At 50.5% G+C, this 19,144-nt stretch overlaps 1 protein-coding gene across 3 annotated transcripts in view; it reads left to right on the top strand.

Moving 5' to 3' along the window:
* Positions 1 to 19,144, top strand: part of GPATCH8 (G-patch domain containing 8) — a 122,876-nt gene that overhangs the window by 33,018 nt on the left and 70,714 nt on the right. Inside the window, exons 2-4 of one of the 3 annotated variants that reach the window (XM_064174447.1) lie at positions 465 to 539; positions 10,507 to 10,928; positions 17,741 to 17,813. In XM_064174447.1, the coding sequence (XP_064030517.1) occupies positions 10,632 to 10,928; positions 17,741 to 17,813 (370 nt within the window). In that variant the 5' untranslated portion in view covers positions 465 to 539; positions 10,507 to 10,631. Of the gene's footprint in view, positions 1 to 464; positions 540 to 9,765; positions 10,929 to 17,740; positions 17,814 to 19,144 lie in introns of those variants that run through there. The other 2 variants (XM_064174448.1, XM_064174446.1) reach the window with 2 other exon arrangements.

Here is a 19,144-nt window from a genome sequence, read left to right as displayed (position 1 = left end):
TTGTGGCCAGGAGGAGGTTGCTCTCTTCTCTCAGGTGGCCAGCACCAGAAGGAGAGGACACAGCCTCAGGCTGTGCCAGGGGAGATTTAGGCTGGAGGTGAGGAGAAAGTTCTTCCCTGAGAGAGTCATTGGCCACTGGAATGGGCTGCCCGGGGAGGTGGTGGAGTCGCCGTCCCTGGAGCTGTTCAAGGCAGGACTGGACGTGGCACTTGGTGCCATGGTCTGGCCTTGAGCTCTGTGCTAAAGGGTTGGACTTGGTGATCTGTGAGGTCTCTTCCAACCTTGGTGATGCTGTGACACTGTGATACTGTGATGCTGTGTGATACTGTGACACTGTGACCTGTGAGGATCCCTTCCAACCTGATGCCGTCTGTGAACCTTCCAATCTATCAACCTGAATCCTGAAACCAGAGTGGTGGGAGCAGATTCTCTGCCATGGAACTAACCTTCTTTTTCTTTCCCAGGGCAATCACTTTGATCAGTATGAAGAAGGGCACCTGGAGATAGAGCAGGCGTCTCTAGACAAGCCGATCGAATCGGTAAGGCACCTCCCAGCATCAGCCACCCACCAGAGATTAGGTCCTGCTCGGATGCTACTTGATGTGAATGCAGTCAAATTTGGTAGGAGCCAGCCTCTTTTCCTGGCAACACAGGGTTAAATTCGTGGTGGTGAATTGCATGCTGAGATCAAGTGGGCCTTGGGATTTAATGGTTGAGTCGTTCTAAAACTGAAGGATGCTGAAATTGTAGTTGGGAGAGGATGCTTTAGAGATGATTGAAAAGATTCACTCCTAGAGGGCTGCTTTTTTTCTTTGCTTAGGCTGTTACACTTTGAAGAATCAGATAAAGTCCCAGACAGAGCTGATGGGAACAGTGTAGCAAAAATCTAATTTGGATCTTTTCCTTTTTTTTTCTTTAGTTGATTCTTTTGGTGTTTGTTTTTTGGAGAGGGAATTGATGTGTTAAAGCCAAACTTGATAGGCTGAGTCCAGGCAGTACACAAGCACTTCCCCTATCCACCTGAAGCTGCCCTGGGAGCTCCTGTGCAGCATTGCTTTAAGGCAGCTCTGCAGCCTAAGATTGGGACAGAACAAAACGTTTCACCTTTTTTAACCTTCTATCATTGCAAAGCATCTCCTGCTGCTCTTGGGCACAACTTAAACTGGCCCCAAGGTTTGACCCTTAGCTTTAAATTTCAACCTGAGACGGCAGGCCAAGTGACTGCTGGAGGCTCCCTCTTCGCTGTCCTGCTGGAGGGCAGAGATTTCTTTTGGGTTGCAAAGAAGCAATCCCGGTCGAGCCTTTTCCCTTCCCCCCCCCTTAACGATCGAAGCTGTCTGTCAGTGCTGCGCCGTTAGGGTGCAGCCAGGGCTAGGCAGAGCTGGGTTCTAGCCGGTTTCTTTGGTGTGTAGGTCGGTGTTGTGCGTGTTTGTGTGTGCGTGTTTAGATGTTTACCAGAAATTTACACAACTTGGGGTGTTCGACGTTTTTCTTCCGCAGCAGTTGGCCCAAATTAGCTAAGCAGCCATGATCTGGTTTGTATTGCACGGTCTGCCTTTTTTAATTTCTTCTCTAGGGTTTTCCTTTCTCCCCCCCCCTCCCCCTTTCTTATTTCTGTTCTTCTGGTCCAGTGAACACTGCATATAGTACCTACTGTCTTAATGTGCTGGCATGATGCTAGATTTAGGCATGGCAGTCATTGATGACGCATGAGATAATGCTGCAGAGATGGGAATTGGTATTCAAGCTTCTCCTGAATACTTCAATCTTCAAAAGGCTGGGAGTTGGGGGAGCTTCATTAAAATGCCAAGCTTGGTTCTTTACCTAAATATCATGAGAAATGCTTCGTGGTGCCATGCTGGAAATTAGCATTGCAAAATAATTCGAATGCAACTTAGCCCAGGCTGGTTTAGCTGAGTGCTAAAAGTGTGCTCCCAAACAGAGGAGGAGGAGGAGGAGAGGTGGGCACAGATGCCATCTCTCTGGTGTTCTGCAGGGAGTGATGCCTGCCTGTAAAACGTTGACACAGGACCTGGCAGCACAGGCACACAGACTCAGAGGGCAGCTTGGATCTTCGTTTGTTGCAGTTTGATTAATGCTGAGCTGCGACAGAAAGATTCAGTTCAATTCTGGCTTTAATATTTGATTGGTTTGAGTCTCACTCTCCAGCTGCTGGGACATGATTAATCTGTACAGCTTTTGGGGAGGGTTTAGTAGGCACAGTTTCAGCCTAATAGTTACATTTGAAAAGCACTTTGATGGAGAGGATGAGGGAGTGGCTTAGTTCTTCAGGAGGAGAAACAGTTAAAAACCTCCAATTGCTCTTCAAAATCCACTTTGGTTCACTCTTGTCTGTAAGGATGACCTTTGGAGGCTCCTTCCAGCCCAAACCCTTCAACCATTCATTGATTCTAATAAGAGACACAAGCATTTGAGATGTCAACCCCCAGGCTGGAGCTTAAAACCCTTGGCTGGAGTGACAGAGCTGAGTAGATTCCTGCCTTGCTTTGTCCCAGCAGCCACACTGGCTCAGAGCACCTGAGCTGGCTCCCTGGGCTGATCCCAGAACTCAAAAGCTGTGACTGCTGCCCGAGCTGATTCCTAATCTCCCGAACAAGCTCTGTGTCAGGAACAACCTGGTCACTTTTCATCCTCAATCAATGCAGTAGTGATGCTTAAATTCTGTAGCTGGGAAGCATAAATCATCTTGTCAGGTGGAAATGGTTCTCCTTCCACGCTGCTAATGACCTGTGGTGCTTTTTGAATTGGCAAATGACACCCAGGAGAAGAAGGAATTCTTTTCATCTCAGTTTAGTGGTGCACCTGCCTGCAGGACTTCCCCCCCCCCCCCCCCCTCAGGAAAGAGATATTCATCCTGCTGCTTTTTGGTTGAGGTTTTTTCCCACCTTGTATTTGGTGCTGTTTGCTCCCCCAGAAAGGGGGATGAGCTGAAAAGGAGAGGCAAAGAGCAAGGGCAAGCCTCTAATTTGCAAATGCCACCCATCTAAATATTTGCAACGTGAACCAATTGGTTTCTAATCCTTAACCAGTTCTCTCTTAGCAGTTCAAGTGACCTTTAAAAAGGAATCTGCTCAGAGCAGTGAGTAAGAGCCTGTGCCTCACGTTATGGCAGTGGTTTGGATGACAGATGCCTGTGTGAGGAAGGCTGTTTGCAACCACAGCAGATCAAAGAGCCTCCCAGTTAAAAAGCTTCCAGTTTGGTTATTCTACAGACTGAAGAGTGGCTGAAGAACAATCTCTCCAATGTGCTTCCCTGCAGCTTCTCACATCTTAGTGAGCTGGAAATGCTTTAAAGGCTGAAGGCAGCTGGCATTTGGGAATGGCAGGGGGTTGGAGGGGTTCCCTTGCAGGGCTCATTGCCAGCCCCGCTGAGGTGAGATCCATCTCTGCAGCATTACCTGTTGAGAGGTGCTGACTGTACTGCTACAGCATGCAACTCAAAAGGTGGCTGGGAAAATAGGTTTGGGAGTCTACAGATCATTACAATGTTGAAAAGTGCCCTCAATTAGCCCGCTGGTGGGTGGAGATCCTGCTTTTGGACAGCTTGTTTAGGCCAAAGCTGTCTGGGCTGAAAGAACCAGAGCACATTTATGGAGAGCAGAGCTGACAGGAGCCAGTGGATGTTCCCAGCCCAAACCAGGAGCCAGCTATTTTCCATTACTAATTGAAGGAAATATTTCCTATCAATGGACTCCTCAGAGCTGCAAATACTGACATTTTCTTGCCCCACTCCCTCCTCCCCTCCCCTCCTCAATCCCACAACTTTTTGGGTTGTTATTGTTCTGGTTTGAAAGCTGCTGCACTGCCACTGACTCTTCCCTGTCAGTGTGCTTGGAACAACCACAGAGCATTTAACCCTTTGGGTTTGAAATTCAAGCTGCTGCACTGCCACTGACTCTTCCCTGTCAGTGTGCTTGGAACAACCACAGAGCATTTAACCCTTTGGGTTTGAAATTCAAGCTGCTGCACTTCCACTGACTCTTCCCTGTCAGTGTGCTTGTCAAAAACCCCCAAACCACTTCACCCTTTTGATCTTTTCCACTTGAAGATGCTGCATGCATTTGTTGTAAAGTGTTTGGAGTGCACTGAGCTCAAGCCCTCGACTGGGCAGCCCCAAAGTATTGCAGCTTAACCAGAACCCAAATTTTCTTCACCTTAATTCCTTCTTTCTCCTTGTTCCCTAGACACTTGTTGCTGTGAAGTTGTGCTTTCCTTTGTCCCAACAGGGCAGAGTAGGAGATAGCAACGTCCCCCCTAGAGCCAACACCCAGAAGCAGCCCTTTGCCTGCAGAGTCGTCAGGGAGTCCAACCAAGCTGTCACTGCTGCAGGTTGGAGGCCAAGCTGCCAATCTCCCACCTGTTCTGGGGCTTGTTAGTTTGTCCTTGTCCCAGCCAGCAGCTGTCCTTTCCACCCCCCTACCCTCTCCAAGTCTCAGTTACAGCAGGAGCCCCTTGAGCAGGCAGGGCTGAGGCGTCAGTTGGTGGCAGGGGGAGGCTCCCAGGCTGCTGGAGGTGGCTGGAAGAGCTGAGGCTGGGCTTTGTTGCTCTGATATCTGTACAGATCTGTGGACTCCACTAGTTCCAAAGTGTCACTTGGTGAGGCTGCTGATTGGACATTTAGCAGTAGCCACCCGTGGACAGCGCTATAAGTAACCTGCTTCTTGAAGCTGAATGGTGTAGCATTACTCTTGGGCTTTTCTCTCTAGTCTTCATTGTGTCATCTGTAGTGAGCTCTAGGTTTTGTTTTGGGAATCTTTTCAACCTCTCCTTTGCATGGGTTCACCCAGTAGCATCTGATCCTTGCTTCTAGATTCCTCCATACACAGTCAGCACAGCTTACAACCCACTCAAGAGACGGATGGGTCCTGCTCGGGGGTGGAGGATGCAGCCGTGATGGGTGGGGGGAGGACAAACACCTCATGGCAAACCTGTGTTAGGCAAAACCAGGGTTTGGTTTCTCCACTACACAGCTCAACCCAACCCAACTGTGGAGTCTGTCCCACCTGTGGCATCACCAGAACTTCCCTCCCTTCTGCCCAGCTCCTCGTGGGACGTGTTTGGGTTTCCTTCTGGTTCCTGCTGGGGGTGTCCCCATCAGGGATAACCATGGAAAGCAAGCAGGGTGTGGGATAGGGAGCTCACAGTATCACCAAGGTTGGAAGAGACCTCACAGCTCATCAAGTCCAACCCTTTAGCACAGAGCTCAAGGCCAGACCATGGCACCAAGTGCCACGTCCAGTCCTGCCTTGAACAGCTCCAGGGACGGCGACTCCACCACCTCCCCGGGCAGCCCATTCCAGTGTCCAGTGACTCTCTCAGGGAAGAACTTTCTCCTCACCTCCAGCCTAAATCTCCCCTGACGTAGCTAGGAAGGTTTGAGCTGTTGGAGGAGGTCACTCTGAATGAGGTTTTCCCCCAGTAGCTTAGCCAGCTCCTGTGAGGAGCTGGGGAAAGGTCAAGACCTTTCCATTTCCTACAGGCTCTTGGAGAAGTCACTTTTCACCTCTCAGGAGAAGTTCTCCATCTGTAGATAGAAACCATCCCCCCCTGAACAGCTCCAGAGCTGGCAGAGCAGTGCCAGGAGGTGCAAATGGTTCCACTGAGCAATTCCAGCCTATGCTGAGCACCCTGCAGTCTGGTGTCCAGCATGTCTGTGACTGGTGCCCAGGCAGGTAATGCTTGGACAGGGAAGGAGAGCTCCTTACTGTCCTTCAGCAGCTTTCCATCATTTCCACAGCCTCCCTCTTAAGCCTTTTTATGGTGTCTGTAACCCAAGGAGCTCCAAAGAGCAATGTAAGAAAGTGAGCAAGCTTAGGCCAGCTCTCCAGGAGGATTTCCTCCTTGGGCAGATGATGGCTTTGGGGCTCACTGCACCTCTTCATTGCTAGGAGGTGAGGAGAGTTTATTCAGAAGGAATCACAGGAGTCAGGGGCTGGAATGGCAGTTCCAGAACCTGAGCAGGAAGTTTGCTGTAGAACCACATCTTTCCTGTGTGAAAGAGCCCAGAAAGTTACAAACCTTCAACTTAACAAATGCTGTTTCACCACAAGCTCCCAGCTGCCACAAGGCCAATTTTGGTCCTGATATCCCTGACTGCTGCCCAGTCCAGCAGGCTTTGCAGAGCAGCTCTCAGGTGGGAGCCCAGCAAGCCAGAAGGGAATGTTTAGGGCAGCTTTGAGGCTGTTGAGCAGCTCAGCCTCTCCAAGAGGGCTGTGGTAGGGATCTGAGCTGGAGGAGGAAGGTAGAACAGGGCTAGAAATCAGCAGGCTGATGGCCAGGTCCCAGCTGAGATGTTAATGCTAAACTCTCAGGGTTGTGCTCCCTGTTCAGGGAAACATTTTCCATTCCATGGATTCATAGAACAGGTTGGGTTGGAAATGACCTTAAAGATCATCTAGTTCCAACCCCCCCCCCCCTACACTCCCATGGGCACCTCCCTTGGCACCAGGTGATCAGTGGGCACCTCCCATTACACTAAAGGAGCAACTACACTGAAGGATCAATGAGCACCTCCCACTCTGCCAGGTGATCAGTGGGCATCTCCCACTACACTGAAGGCTCAGTGAGCACCTCCCACTCTGCCAGGTGATCAGTGGGCACCTCCCACTACACTGAAGGGTCAGTGGGCACCTCCCATGGCACCAGGTGATCAGTGGGCACCTCCCACTACACTGAAGGCTCAGTGGGCACCTCCCTTGGCACCAGGTGATCAGTGGGCACCTCCCATTACACTAAAGGAGCAACTACACTGAAGGATCAATGAGCACCTCCCACTCTGCCAGGTGATCAGTGGGCACCTCCCTCTACACTGAAGGATCAGTGAGCACATCCCACTCTGCCAGGTGATCAGTGGGCACTTCCCACTACACTGAAGGGTCAGTGGGCACCCCCCTTGGCACCAGGTGATCAGTGGGCACCTCCCATTACACTAAAGGAGCAACTACACTGAAGGCTCAGTGGGCACCTCCCACTCTGCCAGGTGATCAGTGGGCACCTCCCACTACACTGAAGGATCAGTGGGCACCCCCCTTGGCACCAGGTGATCAGTGGGCACCTCCCATTACACTAAAGGAGCAACTACACTGAAGGGTCAGTGAGCACCTCCCACTCTGCCAGGTGATCAGTGGGCACCTCCCACTACACTGAAGGATCAGTGGGCACCCCCCTTGGCACCAGGTGATCAGTGGGCACCTCCCATTACACTAAAGGAGCAACTACACTGAAGGCTCAGTGGGCACCTCCCTTGGCACCAGGTGATCAGTGGACACCTCCCACTACACTAAAGGAGCAACTACACTGAAGGCTCAGTGAGCACCTCCCACTCTGCCAGGTGATCAGTGGGCATCTCCCACTACACTGAAGGGTCAGTGGGCACCTCCCTTGGCACCAGGTGATCAGTAGGCACCTCCCACTCCACCGATGGATCAAATTGAGGGTATTTAAATTTAGGAAGAAATTTCACTCCTTGAACAAAACCAAAAATGGAAGTGATTGGGGGGGAGGAGTGTGGAAGGGAGGGGAAGAACCCCCCCAGTGCTGGGAGCAGCCCAGGGGAGCATTCCAATTTCTGGCCAAGAACTGGCAACCATCCTCTTGAGTGGCTTTGTAAGAGTGGTGCTAATGTGTATAACCCTCCTCTGAACTTTGAGTTTTCTTTTTCCTTTTTTTCTTTCCTTTTTTTTTGTTTCAAAAAAGAGAAAATTATTTTTCCCTTTAACATTTGTTTCTCTTTCCCACCCCCTCCCTCCTCCCAGCCCTCCTTTCACACTGTGTCAGTCACAACACACCGCTCTCGAATCTCCCAGCTGGTCTTGACTTGTTGAATTTCTTTTTTTTTTGTTTATGCTTTTCACTCTTCTTTGATAAATACATTACTTGCAAGCAGTGAATTGAAAACAAAGCAAAAGCTCCCAAAAAAGGAAAGTAATTACAAAAAAAAAAAAAAAATCAATGTAAAAGGCAACAAAAAAGGGGGGAAAAAAAAGGTGAAAAATAGAGGGGGGGGAAAAAAGGCCAAAAAAAAGAAGGGGAAAAAAGGTGAAAAATAGAGGGGGAAAATAAGGAGAGAAAAAAAAAGAGGGGGGGGAAAAGGTGACAAATAGAGGGGGGAAAAAAAGGGAAAAAAAAAGGGGGGAAAAAAGGTGAAAAATAGAGGGGGGAAAAAAAGGAAAAAAAAAAGGGGGGAAAAAAGGTGAAAAATAGAGGGGGGAAAAAAGGCAAAAAAAAAGAGGGGGAAAAAAGGTGACAAATAGAGGGGGGGAAAAAAGGAAAAAAAAAGAGGGGGAAAAAAGGTGAAAAATAGAGGGGGGGAAAAAGGCAAAAAAAAAGAGGGGGAAAAAAGGTGACAAATAGAGGGGGGGAAAAAAGGAAAAAAAAAGAGGGGGGAAAAAAAGGTGAAAAAAAGAGGGGGGGAAAGGCAAAAAAAAGAGGGGGGGGAAAAGGTGAAAATAAAGGGGGGGGGGAGGGGGGAAAGGCGAAAAAAAGGCCAAAAAAAAAAGAGGGGGAAAAAAAAGGCAAAAAAAGGAGGGGGGGAAAAAGGGCAAAAAAAGGAGGGGGGGAAAAAAAGGCAAAAAAAAAGAGGGGGGAAGAAAAGGCAAAAAAAAGAGGCAAAAAAAAAAGAGGGGGGAAAAAAGGCAAAAAAAGGAGGGGGAAAAAAGGCAAAAAAAGGAGGGGGGGAAAAAAGGCAAAAAAAGGAGGGGGGGAAAAAGGGCAAAAAAAGGAGGGGGAAAAAAAGGCAAAAAAAGGAGGGGGGGAAAAAAGGCAAAAAAAGGGAGGGGGAAAAAGGCAAAAAAAAGGAGGGGGGAAAAAAAGGCAAAAAAGGGGGGGGAAGGCAAAAAAAAAGAGGGGGGGAAAAAAGGCAAAAAAAGGAGGGGGGAAAAAAAAGGCAAAAAAAGAGGGGGGGAAAAAAAAGGCAAAAAAAGAGGGGGGAAAAAAGAGGGAAAGAAAAAGCTTTTAAAAAAAGCTATTAAAAAGGCCAAAAAAAAGAGGAAAAAAAAAGCTTTAAAAGAAAAAAAGGCAAAAGGAAAAGGCAAAATAAAGGGTGGGGGGAAAAAAAAGGCCAAAAGAAAGGGGTGGGAAAAGAAAAGGCCAAAAGAAAGGCAAGAAAAAAAGGCAAGAAAAAAAGGCAAGAAAAAAAGGCAAGAAAAAAAGGCAAGAAAAAAAGGCAAGAAAAAAAGGCAAGAAAAAAAGGCAAGAAAAAAAGGCAAGAAAAAAAGGCAAGAAAAAAAGGCAAGAAAAAAAGGCAAGAAAAAAAGGCAAGAAAAAAAGGCAAGAAAAAAAGGCAATAAAAAAAGGCAAGAAAAAAAGGCAAGAAAAAAAGGCAAGAAAAAAAGGCAAGAAAAAAAGGCAAGAAAAAAAGGCAAGAAAAAAAGGCAAGAAAAAAAGGCAAGAAAAAAAAGGCAAGAAAAAAAGGCAAGAAAAAAAGGCAAGAAAAAAAGGCAAGAAAAAAAGGCAAGAAAAAAAGGCAAGAAAAAAAGGCAAGAAAAAGAAAGGCAAGAAAAAAAGGCAAGAAAAAAAGGCAAGAAAAAAAGGCAAGAAAAAAAGGCAAGAAAAAAAGGCAAGAAAAAAAGGCAAGAAAAAAAGGCAAGAAAAAAAGGCAAGAAAAAAAGGCAAGAAAAAAAGGCAAGAAAAAGAAAGGCAAGAAAAAAAGGCAAGAAAAAGAAAGGCAAGAAAAAGAAAGGCAAGAAAAAGAAAGTCAATAAAAAGAAAGGCAAGAAAAAGAGGGAAAAAAAAAAAAAGGCCAAAAGAAAGGGAAGGGAAAAAAGGGAAAAAAAAAAAAGCCAAAAGAAAGGGCAAGGAAAAAAGGGGGGGATAAGAAGGCCAAAAGAAAGGGAAGGAAAAAAGGGGGAAAAAAAGAAGGCCAAAAGAAAGGGAAGGAAAAAAAAAAAGGCCAAAAGAAAGGGAAGAAAAAAAGGGGGAAAAAAAAAAAGGCCAAAAGAAAGGGAAGGAAAAAAGGGGGGGAAAAAAAAAGGCCAAAAGAAAGGGAAGGAAAAAAGGGGGGGAAAAAAAGGCCAAAAGAAAGGGAAGGAAAAAAGGGGGTAAAAAAAAAAGGCCAAAAGAAAGGGAAGGAAAAAAAGGGGGGAAAAAAAAAGGCCAAAAGAAAGGGAAGGAAAAAAAAGGCCAAAAGAAAGGGAAGGAAAAAAGGGGGTAAAAAAAAAAGGCCAAAAGAAAGGGAAGGGAAAAAAAAGGCCAAAAGAAAGGGAAGAAAAAAAAGGGAAAGAAAAAAAGGGGGGGGAAAAAAAGGCCAAAAGAAAGGGAAGGAAAAAAGGGGGAAAAAAAGAAAGGCCAAAAGAAAAGGCAAGGGGAAAAAAAGGCCAAAAAAAAGGCAAGGAAAAAAAAAAAGGCCAAAAAAAAAGGGCTAAACAAACAAAAAAAAAGGCCAAATCTAACCAAAATCCCCAATCCAAGCCAAGCAAAAGAAAAGAGCTACCGGTAGTGATTGGACAGTTTCTTACTCTGTGTCACATGTAACTGTTCTTTTGACAGCCCAGTTTTTAAAGCCAGGTTCGTATGGAAATGCTTTCACTCCACTTGCACTGCTTTGGGAAATAGCCTCCTGCTTCCATCTGTCTTTTCTTTTAGTGCATTCATAACACAGCCCAGGCAGCACAATGTCTCATCTCTGCCCAGCCAAAGAACCCAAAGTGTGCCTTGTCCTGGGTATTTCTTTCTTTCCCCCCTCCCCTCTCCCTCCAAAAAGACCACAGAGCAAAAGCAGCCTTCTTGTTTTGGGCAGATCTGGCTTCAATAAGTCCTTTGTCAGCCAGGCTTGGGGTGCTGGTGGTAGAACAATTGGCTGTGTTCTGCCACAGCTCCTCCCACCCCAAGCAGGCTCTGGGCTCTCGGTGGGAAGGGCCAGGCTGTGGTTGTGGCTGGTGCAGAACGAGCTGCAGCAGATGTGTTTGCAGGTAAGTTTGCCCCAACCCTTCCAAACTGCTGAGCCTTCTCCATGGAGCTGTGCTTGGAAGCCAGAGGTGGTGGTGGTGGTGTTTGCCCTTTTTGGTTTTGGCCTAGATTGGTTTAAGCTTTTATTATGCTCAGGCATTTCCTTGCTTCTCTTTTAATTGGGGATTTTGCCATGGAAACCTAATTCTGGCTGGGTGATGGAATCATGGATTGGGAGAGGTTGGAAGGGACCTGCAGAGGTCATTGAGTCCAAGCCTAATTCTGTCTGGATCATGGAATCACAGATTGGGAGAGGTTGGAAGGGACCTGCAGAGGTCATTGAGTCCAAACCTTATTCTGTCTGGATTACAGATTGGGAGAGGTTGGAAGGGACCTGTGGAGATCATTGAGTCCAAGCCTAATTCTGTCTGGATCACAGATTGGGAGAGGTTGGAAGGGACCTGCAGAGATCATTGAGTCCAAGCCTAATTCTGTCTGGATCATGGAATCACAGATTGGGAGGGGTTGGAAGGGACCTGCAGAGGTCATTGAGTCCAAGCCTAATTCTGTCTGGATCACAGATTGGGAGAGGTTGGAAGGGACCTGCAGAGATCATTGAGTCCAAACCTAATTCTGTCTGGATCATGGAATCACAGATTGGGAGGGGTTGGAAGGGACCTGCAGAGGTCATTGAGTCCAAGCCTAATTCTGTCTGGATCACAGATTGGGAGAGGTTGGAAGGGACCTGCAGAGGTCATTGAGTCCAAACCTAATTCTGTCTGGATCATGGAATCACAGATTGGGAGAGGTTGGAAGGGACCTGCAGAGGTCATTGAGTCCAAACCTAGTTCTGTCTGGATCATGGAATCACAGATTGGGAGAGGTTGGAAGGGACATGCAGAGGTCATTGAGTCCAAGCCTAATTCTGTCTGGATCACAGATTGGGAGAGGATGGAAGGGACCTGCAGAGGTCATTGAGTCCAAGCCTAATTCTGTCTGGATCATGGAATCACAGATTGGGAGAGGTTGGAAGGGACCTGCAGAGGTCATTGAGTCCAAGCCTAATTCTGTCTGGATCATGGAATCACAGATTGGGAGAGGTTGGAATCTCAATGCTCTGCAGAAATCCTTGGATGCAACCCCCTTGCAAAGTAGGATCACCCAAAGCAGGTCACACAGAAGTGCATCCAGGTGGGTTTGGAGTCTCCAGGGAAGGAGACTCCACAGCCTCTTTGGGCAGCCTGCTCCAGGGCTCCAGAACCCTGACACCAAAGAAGTTTCCCCTTGTGTTCAGATGGAACCTCCTGTGATTGAGTTTCCATCCATTGTCACTTGGCTTGCATTGGGCATCAGTGAAGGCAGACTGGCCCCATCCTCCTGCCCTCATCCTCCTGGCCCCATCCTCCTGGCCCCATCCTCCTGGCCCCATCCCCTCAGGTATTTATAGACATTGCTAAGATCCCCTCTCAGCCCCTCTGGCCCTAAAGCTCTCAGCCTTTACCTTATCAGCTCTTCCAGTCCCTTCATCATCCCTGCAGCCCTCCACTGAACTCTCCTCCTGTCCCTCTTGAACTGGAGAACCCTGAACTGAACACAGTATTCCAGAGGGATGATCTCTACAGGTCTCTTCCAACCCCTGTGTTTGTAAGTCCTTGGGAGGGCTGTTAGGCTCAGGAAGCTGTTCTCTCTTGCCTTGAGAAGGACACTGACACAAACCATCTTGGTTTGGAGGGTAGCAGAGCCCTGCAGAGGGACCTGGCCAGGCTGCATGGGTGGGCAGAGGTCAATGGGGTGAGATTGAACAAGGCCAAGGGCAGGGTTCTGCACTTTGGCCACAACAACCCCAAGCAGCACTACAGGCTGGGGCCAGAGTGGCTGAAAAGCAGGCAGGAGGAAAGGGACCTGGGGGTACTGATAGAGAGTAGCTGCAGAGGAGGCAGCAGTGTGCCCAGGTGGGCAGCAGAGCCAATGGCATCCTGGGCTGGCTCAGGAGCAGTGTGGGCAGCAGGACAAGGGAGGTTCTTGTGCCCCTGTGCTCAGCACTGCTCAGGCCACCCCTGGAGTGCTGTGTCCAGTTCTGGGCTCCTGAATTGCAGAGAGCTGTTGAGGTGCTGGAAGGTGTTTGGAGAAGGGCAGCAAGGCTGGGGAGGGGCCTGGAGCACAGCCCTGTGAGGAGAGGCTGAGGGAGCTGGGGGTGTGCAGCCTGCAGCAGAGGAGGCTCAGGGCAGACCTCATTGCTCTCTACAACTACATGCAGGGAGGCTGTAGCCAGGTGGGGTTGGGCTCTGCTGCCAGGCAGCCAGCAATAGAACAAGGGGACGCAGTCTCAAGTTGTGCCAGGGGGAGTCTAGGCTGGGTGTTAGGAGGAAGTTCTTCCCAGAGAGAGTGATTGGCATTGGAATGGGCTGCCCAGGGGGGTGGTGGAGGCACTGTCCCTGGAGGTCTTCAAGAAGAGACTGGATGAGACACTCAGTGCCATGGTCTGGTTGACTGGATAGGGCTGGTGGCTAGGTTGGGCTGGCTGAGCTTGGAGCTCTCTTCCAACCTGCTTGATTCTATGATTCTATGATCTTATTTAATGCTAGAACAGAACTAAAATGATAACTTGATGGCTTTTTTTTTTGGTGAGGAAGAAGCTACCCCTGCAGCCTTGGGAAGATTTTTTTGTCTCTCAGGATGCTTTACCAAGTGTGGTCACTTTCTTCCCTTTGGAGGGAGTGAAAACCTCACAGCTGTGCTGAGTTCTGGTGGTGACTTGGTTACAGGTTGAATCTGGGAGAAGCTGGGGTTAGAGGAGAACTGCTGGAGAGGAGGGATCCATCCAGAGGGACTCGCAGAGGTTGGCCCAAGCCAATCTCGTGGAGGTCAGCAAGGTGAAGTGCAGTTTGCTGCAGCTGGGTCAGGCCAATTGCAAGCACAAATCCAGGCTGGGTGAGGAGGAGGCTTGAGCAGCCCTGAGGAGAAGGGCTTGGGGGTGTCAGTTGGTGCCAAAGTGCCCAGGAGCCAGCACTGGTCACAGCCCAGAGCCAGCTGTGTGCTGGCTGCAGCCAGAGCAGGGAGAGCAGCAGCACAGGGAGGGGATTCTGCCCCTCTGCTGTGCTCAGCCCTCACCTGCAGCACTGCCTCCAGCTCTGGGGAACCCAGCACAAGGACCTGGAGTTGCTGGGGAGGGTCCAGAGGAGGCCACAAAGATGCTCAGAGGGGTGGAGAGCCTCCCTTGTGGGGACAGGCTGGGAGAGTTGGGGCTGTTGAGCCTGGAGAAGAGAAGGCTCCAGGGAGACCTTAGAGCAACCTTTCAGAACCTGAAGGGACTGCAGGAGAGCTGGGGAGGGACTTGTGCCAAGGGCTGGGAGTGCCAGGATGAGGACTAATGGCTTTGAGCTGGGAGAGGGGAGAACAAGAGTGGAGCTGAGGAAGAAATTCTTTTCAGTAAGGATGGGGAGAGACTGGCACAGGCTGCCCAGGGAGGTTGTGGATGCTCTCTCCTTGGAGAGGTGTTCAAGGCCAGATTGGATGAAGCCTTGAGCAACCTGTGCTGGTGGGAGGTGTCCCTGCCCGTGTGTGGCAGGGAGTTGGAGCTGGATGATGTTGCAGATCCCTTCTCTGAGTGAACACCTCTGCAGCATGCAGATTGGTGTAGTTATCACCTGGTATCCAGGTAGCAGCACTCAGCACTGGGGATCTGCAGCCTCTTCCCCTTCAGGCTGGTTCTGTGACATCCTGAGTTGTGCTTTGCCTCATGACCATTCATAACCAAGCATCTGATTTTTGTTTGGCTTTGTTGTTCAGGCTGGAGCAGAGGAGGCTCCCAGGTGACCTTCTACTGGCCTGCCAGCATCTGAAAGGGGCTCCAAAAAAGCTGGGGAGGGACTTTTGAGGCTGTGAGGGAGTGGCAGGAGTGGGGGGAATGAAGCAAAGGTGGAGGTGAGGAGGAAGTTGCTGAGCAGGAGAGTGGTGAGAGGCTGGAATGGGTTGCCCAGGGAGGGGGTTGAGGCCCCATGGCTGGAGGTGTTTGAGGCCAGGCTGGCTGAGGCTGTGGTCAGGCTGCTCTAGGGTAGGGTGTCCCTGGGCATGGCAGGGGGGTTGGAACTGCCTGCTCCTTGTGCTCCCTTCCAACCCTGCCTGATTCTGTGATTCTGTTTTTGAGGATTGAAAGGCAAACACTGCCCTCACTAAGATCCTCCTCTGAGGAGCTGAGAATTACTCATTAGTGCTAAACTGGTCAGTAAGGGCTGAGCTGTCAGCTGGAGGCTGCTGCTAACCCTCCTGTTCTCTGTTTGGGGCAGGAAAGCTTGCATTGAAGGTCCTCAGTGGGACCTCTGCTGATCAATATCTTCATCAGACAGTGAGGTTGAGGCACCCTTACCAAGAGTGTAGATGACACCAGGCTGAGTGATGTGGTTGAGACTGAGGGATGGGATCCATCCAGAGGGACCTGGAAAGGCTGGAGCTGAGAGAGAACCTCATGAGGTTCAACAGGGCAAAGTGCTCCTATGGTCAGGACAACTCTTGGTATGAATCCAGGCTGGGGGATGAGGAGACTGAGAGCAGCCCTGCAGAGAAGGCCTTGGGGGTGCTGGGGGGGGAGAAGCTGGGCCGGAGGCAGCAGTGGGCACTGGCAGCACAGAAGGCCAAGGGCAGCCTGGGCTGCATCCAAAGCAGTGTGGGCAGAGCTGCAGAGAGGAGATCCTGACCCTCTGCTCTGGGCAGACCTCAGCTGCAGGGCTGGGGCCAGCTCTGGAGTACTCAACACAGGAAGGACCTGGAGCTGATAGAGCAGGTCCAGAGGAGAGCCACAAAGATGGAGAGCCTCTGCTGTGGGAACAGGCTGAGAGAACTGGGATTGTTCAGTCTGGAGGAGAGAAAGCTCCAAGGAGGCTTAATAGCAGCATGCCAGGACCTGAAGGAGCTACAGGAAGGCTACAGAGGGACTGTTCCTAGAGGTCTGCAGGGACAAGACTTGCAACAGGCTGCACAGGGAGGGTGTTGAGGCTCCAAGAAGGCTACAGAGGGACTGTTCCCAGAGGTCTGCAGGGACAAGCCTTAGGGAATGGTTTAAAACGAGAGCAGAGCAGGTGCAGATGGGATGTGAGGAGCAAGTTCTGCACCATGAGAGTGCTGGAACACTGCAGCAGGCTGCACAGGGAGGGTGTTGAGGCTCCAAGAAGGCTGCAGAGGGACTGTTCCTGGAGGTCTGCAGGGACAAGCCTTAGGGAATGGTTCAAAACGAGAGCAGAGCAGATGCAGATTGGATGTGAGGAACAAGTTCTGCACCGTGAGAGTGCTGGAACACTGCAGCAGGCTGCACAGGGAGGATGTTGAGACCCCATCCACTCAAGGTGAGGTTCAGCAAGACCCCAAGCAGCTTGCTCTAGTGAAGAACATCCCTGCTGAATGCAGGGTGGCTTGGACTTGGATGAGCTTTGCAGATCCCTTCTGCCCCAACCCATTCCACCACACAAACCACAACAGATTCTGCTTTGAGAGGCTGAAACCGAATTGCTGCATCAACTCTTTGCCTCGATTCCAAACCAGCTTTGTCATTTCTTAAGCCCCCCACCCCCCCTCCTTGGAAGATGAGACATTCTGCTCATTGATTTTTCCCCTCCATGCACTAAATGGTTCCTTGCTGTTTAAACTTAATTGCTAGGCCTGTTCCATTCTAACACCTTAGTATGTTTTGGGTTAGTTTCCACCTGAAATGCATCACCCAGTCTGTGCTTGAGCTCATTTTTTTTTTAACTTCTTTTCATTCAATCGATTTCTTTCTTGCTTTTTATGTTCATTTATTTAGATTTTTTGGGTTTATTTCTTTCCTTTCTTTGTTTTCTCCCCCCCTCTCCCCCCCCCCTCCCTTTCCTCTTGTCATCGTCGTCGTCGTTTCGGGGGGGTTTTGTTTTTACTAACCTCACCCTTTGGGGGGTTGTTGTTTTGTTGTTGTTGTTGTTGTTGGTTTCAGCTTTTCTTTTCTCAGTTTAATATTGGCTGCATGCTAGTTTTTATTTATATATATCTCTATAACCACACCTAAAACACAACCACAAAAACCCCCAATCAAGCCTAGCCTGGATTTTGCTCTGATTTGTCTTTTGCTTTCTAGCGGTGGGGCAGTCTCGCACTTGACATCGTAGCCTGACACACAACCCATGAAGCTAAACAACCACCTTGTCGATTTTTTTTCTCCCCACCCCTTCTTTCCCCTTCCCTTCCCCTCCTTTTTCCCCTCCCCCTCCCCCAAAATTAAAGCCCCCCCCCCCCAACAACCACCCCCCAAACACCACAAGTTGCTGCTTAGGTGATGGATATGAGCGGTAGAAGTAACTTTTGATGCCTTTTGATTTGATGCCTTTGGATTGATTTCATTTTATTTTCCTTTCCCCTTTTTTTTTTAACTGTTCCATTTTCTTACTCCTTTTTTTTTATTTTTTATTATCCCTTCCACATTTCAGTTTGGTTTTTTTTTGTTTTGCTTTGGATGGATTTGATTTTCTTTTCCAATCCAGTCTCCAAGTCATGCACAAAACTTGCCCCGAGCATCCCTGATTTCTCCATCATCCCTTTCCCCCCCCCCCCCCCCAGAAAAATATCCCAGCCAGCAATTTTTTCCCTTTTCTTGGCCATCTCAATGGCCTTTTCCAGTAGGATTTATCTTTATCTTGGCTCTTTTTTTTTTTTTTGCATGCATCTCTTATGTAGGGAAAAATAAAGAACCCAACCAAACCAATACCAAAAACCAACTCTTCTCTTGCTCATCACATGTTGAAAGCTGTCAGTGGGAAGGGAAGAATATATTATTGGAATATTTTTGGTTTGTTTTCTCTGTTCTGTCTGTCAGGATAATATTGGACATCGCTTACTGCAGAAACATGGCTGGAAGCTGGGCCAGGGATTGGGAAAATCACTGCAGGGTAAGTCCGGCAGCTCCTCGCCGAACCCTTCGACGGCAGCATCGAGTCTGTAACGAAATCACTTCTGCTTTTTGGTTCCTAGGTTAGACTTTTTCTTTCCGCTGCTACTGTAGCCAAAACAAACGCGCTCTGGAGATTTCCTCTTTAGCCCTTGGCGAGCAGGGGGCTTGTCGGCTCCCCCCGGGGCTTGTCGGCTCCCCCTGGGGCTTGTCGGTTCCCCTCGGGGCTTGTCGGCTCCTCCTGGGGCTTGTCGGCTCCCCCCGGGGCTTGTCCTTTGCAAGCAGGGGTTTGTCGGCTCCCCCCGGGGCTTGCCCTTTGCAAGCAAGGGGCTTGTCCGCTCCCCCCCGGGGCTTGCCCTCTGCAAGCAGGGGGCTTGTCGGCTCCCCTCGGGGCTTGCCCTTTGCAAGCAGGGGCTTGTCGGGGCTCCCCCCCGGGGCTTGCCCTCTGCAAGCAGGGGGCTTGTCGGCTCCCCCCGGGGCTTGTCCTTTGCAAGCAAGGGGCTTGTCGGGGCTCCCCCCCGGGGCTTGCCCTCTGCAAGCAGGGGGCTTGTCGGCTCCCCCCGGGGCTTGCCCTCTGCAAAGAGGGGTTTGTCGGCTCCTCCGGGGCTTGCCCTTTGCAAACAGGGGGCCTGTCGGCTCCCCCGGGGCTTGTCCTTTGCAAGCAGGGGGCTTGTCGGCTCCCCCGGGGCTTGCCCTTTGCAGGCAGGGGCTTGTCGGCTCCCCCGGGGCTTGCCCTCTGCAGGCAGGGGTTTGTCGGCTCCCCCCGGGGCTTGCCCTCTGCAAGCAAGGGTTTGTCGGCTCCCCCGGGGCTTGCCCTCTGCAAGCAAGGGGCTTGTCGGCTCCCCCCCGGGGCTTGCCCTTTGCAAACAGGGGGTTTGTCGGCTCCCCCCGGGGCTTGCCCTTTGCAGGCAGGGGCTTGTCGGCTCCCCAGGCCTCCCCAGGGGCTTACCCTTTGCAAGCAAGGGTCGTGCCGGCTCCCCAGGTCCCCTTGAGGCTTGCGGGCTGTTCGCCCCCCCACCCCGGGGGCTTGCCCTTTGCAAGCAGGGGGCTTGTCGGCTTCCCAGGCCCCCAGGGCTTGGCCTTTGCAGGCAGGGGGCTTGTCCGCTCCCCGCCCCCCCACCCGGGGCTTGCCCTTTGCAAGGAGCGAGCTTGCAGGCTTCTCATCCTCCCCCGGGCATTTGCCCTTTGCAAGCAGGGGGCTTGCAGGCTGCTCGGATCCCCCCAGGGTTTGCCCTTTGCAGGCAGGGGGCTTGCTGGCTCCTCTGGCCCCCTTGGAGCTTGCCCTTTGCAGGCAGGGGGCTTGCTGGCTCCCCTGGCCCCCTTGGGGCTTGC

Source organism: Pogoniulus pusillus, chromosome 40 (assembly GCF_015220805.1).
Source record: "Pogoniulus pusillus isolate bPogPus1 chromosome 40, bPogPus1.pri, whole genome shotgun sequence".
NCBI lineage: Eukaryota > Metazoa > Chordata > Aves > Piciformes > Lybiidae > Pogoniulus > Pogoniulus pusillus.
The sequence above is the reverse complement of the archived record's forward strand: the minus strand, read 5'-3'. Positions and strand labels throughout refer to the sequence as shown.